General features: G+C 39.0%; 1 protein-coding gene across 1 annotated transcript in view; it reads right to left on the bottom strand.

Moving 5' to 3' along the window:
- ROBO2 (roundabout guidance receptor 2) overlaps positions 1 to 1,667 on the bottom strand; it is a 1,281,409-nt gene extending 1,279,742 nt beyond the window's left edge. The window contains exon 1 of the mRNA XM_044919554.1: positions 1,248 to 1,667. Coding sequence (XP_044775489.1) covers positions 1,248 to 1,377 — 130 coding nt within the window. The 5' untranslated portion in view covers positions 1,378 to 1,667. The remainder of the gene's footprint in view (positions 1 to 1,247) is intronic.
- Positions 1,668 to 2,941: the final 1,274 nt, after the last annotated feature.

Below are 2,941 nucleotides of genomic sequence, written 5' to 3'. Positions count from 1 at the left end.
CACACACACACACACACACACACACACACACACACACACACACACACACACACACACACACACCGATAACACGAGGAAATACAGTAATGTGGTGATATAATTTACAATGCCCAAAGATAATTTGCAGCTCCACTCCTCAGGAGTGTATCTGCACCAACCATCTAAGCTAAGTGCCTGTTGGAACTTTTCCCTCAGAGTTACTAGAGGTGGAAGATTTGTAATATCTTAAATGCAACAAAAGGAGAAACAGAACGATCAAACTGAAGAGGCTCCTGTATTTAGAAAATCCTGCTGAGATGTTGTGATAAATTATTAAAACTTCTTGTTAATGTTCATGCTTCTCCTTAACCTCACATCATACTGTTGACAGTAAAGCAAAGATGGGGAAACCCAGAAAACATTTCCAGAGCTGAGAGAAAAATGTTAGGTGAAAGAAATGCTCCTACAAAGCAGAATCCTCTGATATCTCCCAGCAAGATTTTTCCCCAAACATGCAAACACAGTTCAGAAAGTCTTTTATGGGATATTTCTGCAGCATCTTTTTGGCTTATAGTATTCACAGAACGGATACCCTGATAACTTGTGTTTAGTATAAACAAACGGCATTCAGGAAAAGCAGAATCAACAGAACTTTACAAAAAGGCAGCGTCAAAGTACCATAAATCTCCCTCATCTCATCATAATTTCTCAAGAGCAGAAGAAAATGGATTTCCATTCTCCAAAGTACCGAAAGGCTTGTTCTTGTTCAGCAGATTTTTTTTCAATAAAGTTAATGCAATTTATCTTTATTAACACACCAACACTGATAGAGTCAGCCAGAAAATTAGTGTTGGTAGTACTGCATTTCATCACATGCCCCTCCGCAGGCATCCCTCTGACCGGTTCACAAAATCTGCCAAACAATTCAGGGATCTAACATATTCAGGACCCATTTCTTTTTTTAAAAATAATGCAGCTTCCTAAGGATACCACACATATGCTTGCACCAGAGCGCCATGCATCTGGCCCTATATCCTCCCTGCTGGAAACAATCCTTGTAATGCTTTGATAGCCCAGAAAACCAAAAATTGCAAAAAATATATATTTATATCAATAACTAGCCACCTACAGCACAGAACGTCTTTCCTGAAATAAAAATCTGATTTCCAGCAGATGCAGTTGCTCTACCCTTTAGCTGTCCTCAAGTTGCCACTGATCAGCCCTGCTAACTCCATTTAGATCTTGAACACAAAACTTTCATCACTTACCCCCTTTCCAAGGTTTTCCTTTCCAGGGGGTCCGAGTCAGCTTGCTCAGAGTTGGTCCAGAGAAAAAGAGCATCAAAACGAAGAAAAGTTCAAGTCTAGTAATTTTCCCCACTTTCTCAAATGATAACATTGCCACAAGTTAATTTCACAAAATTTCTCACATCCTCTTCCCTCCCGGTTATTAAAACAGCACTAATCATTGAAAAACCTGAGGTAGGTGTTGTTTTGCCATCTTTAACAGCTGAAATAGCAGCTCCCTGATGTAGCCCTGAGCCAAGCTACATTTCTCACGGATCCGGCTCCTCTCAGCACGGAGTCAGCTCTGCTCCAGCTCCAGGAGCTAGAAAATAATTTCTGATCTTCACTTTGCTTTCAGTGGGAATATATTCCTCAGTGTGCTGGGTGAGCTTGATTGAAAATGATAAAAACAGTCATGTCTGTGTCCAGCAGAAAAGAGAAAAGATGTCAGGATTGTGTGAAAAAGATGAGAAGCTGTTGTACTGACAGCTTTCAGGCTGCCGTGTGATCCTAATAGCCGTGTGACCAACCAAATTGCTCTTTTAAGAGTAATAAGGCTTCATTGAAAGCCGGTGTCACTGCCACTTGGGTGGGTAGTGCTGGGCTTGAAAATCACCCAGGAACCGCCACAGATAACGACTGCTTCAGCCCTGCTTCAGAATATTAAGGGCTGAGCAAAATATAGTATGCACAGAGGGTAGTTAATCTATTGTGTGGATAGACGAGGATTCCAGCAGTGTGGTAGGGAAAGACGCAGAACTTAAAATGCATTTTATGTTTCCTTTACTTCACCTTGTGCCGTTAGAAGGGGATTGCATCTGCGCTAATTATTCATAAAAGGGTCTGAAATATTTATTAGAGGAACAACAATAAGTGTCTGATTTTTATCTCCAACAGTAAAACAGGCAGGGCGAGTTCTCAATAGCTGCAGTTCTCTTCTGTATTAAAGTCAGTTTATTGGGGCATTTCTGTGTCACCTGCGTGAACCCACCGTGAACGCTATGAGCAAACTTTTGGAAATACCAACACAGACTCCATCAGGGTTGTGCTAATCACACATTCGGGGGAGCACATTTTTTACTTGTTTGTGTACATCACCATGGAAATACAAAAAGCTCTCTAAGTCTCTCAGTCTTTTTAAAATTATATTTATGAAAACATTACTGATCACAAGGTGTGGGTATAATTAACTTCTGGGCACATGACTCTGCTCCCAGATGAAGAGGAGGTAGGTGAAGGCAAAGCAAATAAAAGAAATTTAGTCTCTGTTGCCTGAAGTGAATTAGCATGATCGAAACATTTTGGGCATTATTGGAAATCTGTCTACAGCTTAGTATTATCTATATGGTCACTTATTCTCTTAATTAGTGGGCCACAATGCATGAATTATGCATTTATGTACTTTAAAGTAATCAATTGCTATGTAATGATAACTGCCAATTTATGATGTTACCACTTTCAAAATGGGATAAATTGCCCTTTTCAAATCATATTATTGGAAGATGTACTTCTAAAAGAATAATTTATCATTTTGAGATAAACTACATTAAATTTGAAAGTACAGTTATTAAAATTTGCTTTCATATAAAGGAAACAATGCTTGTCAAATATATTATGGGATGCACAAAACAAATGCTCAGGTTATCCCTTAGTTTAGAAATAATAATCAATTTGTA

This window comes from Neomonachus schauinslandi, chromosome 1 (genome assembly GCF_002201575.2).
Source record: "Neomonachus schauinslandi chromosome 1, ASM220157v2, whole genome shotgun sequence".
Classification (NCBI taxonomy): Eukaryota; Metazoa; Chordata; class Mammalia; order Carnivora; family Phocidae; genus Neomonachus; species Neomonachus schauinslandi.
Note: the sequence above shows the minus strand (reverse complement) of the source record. Positions and strands in the feature narration are given on the sequence as shown.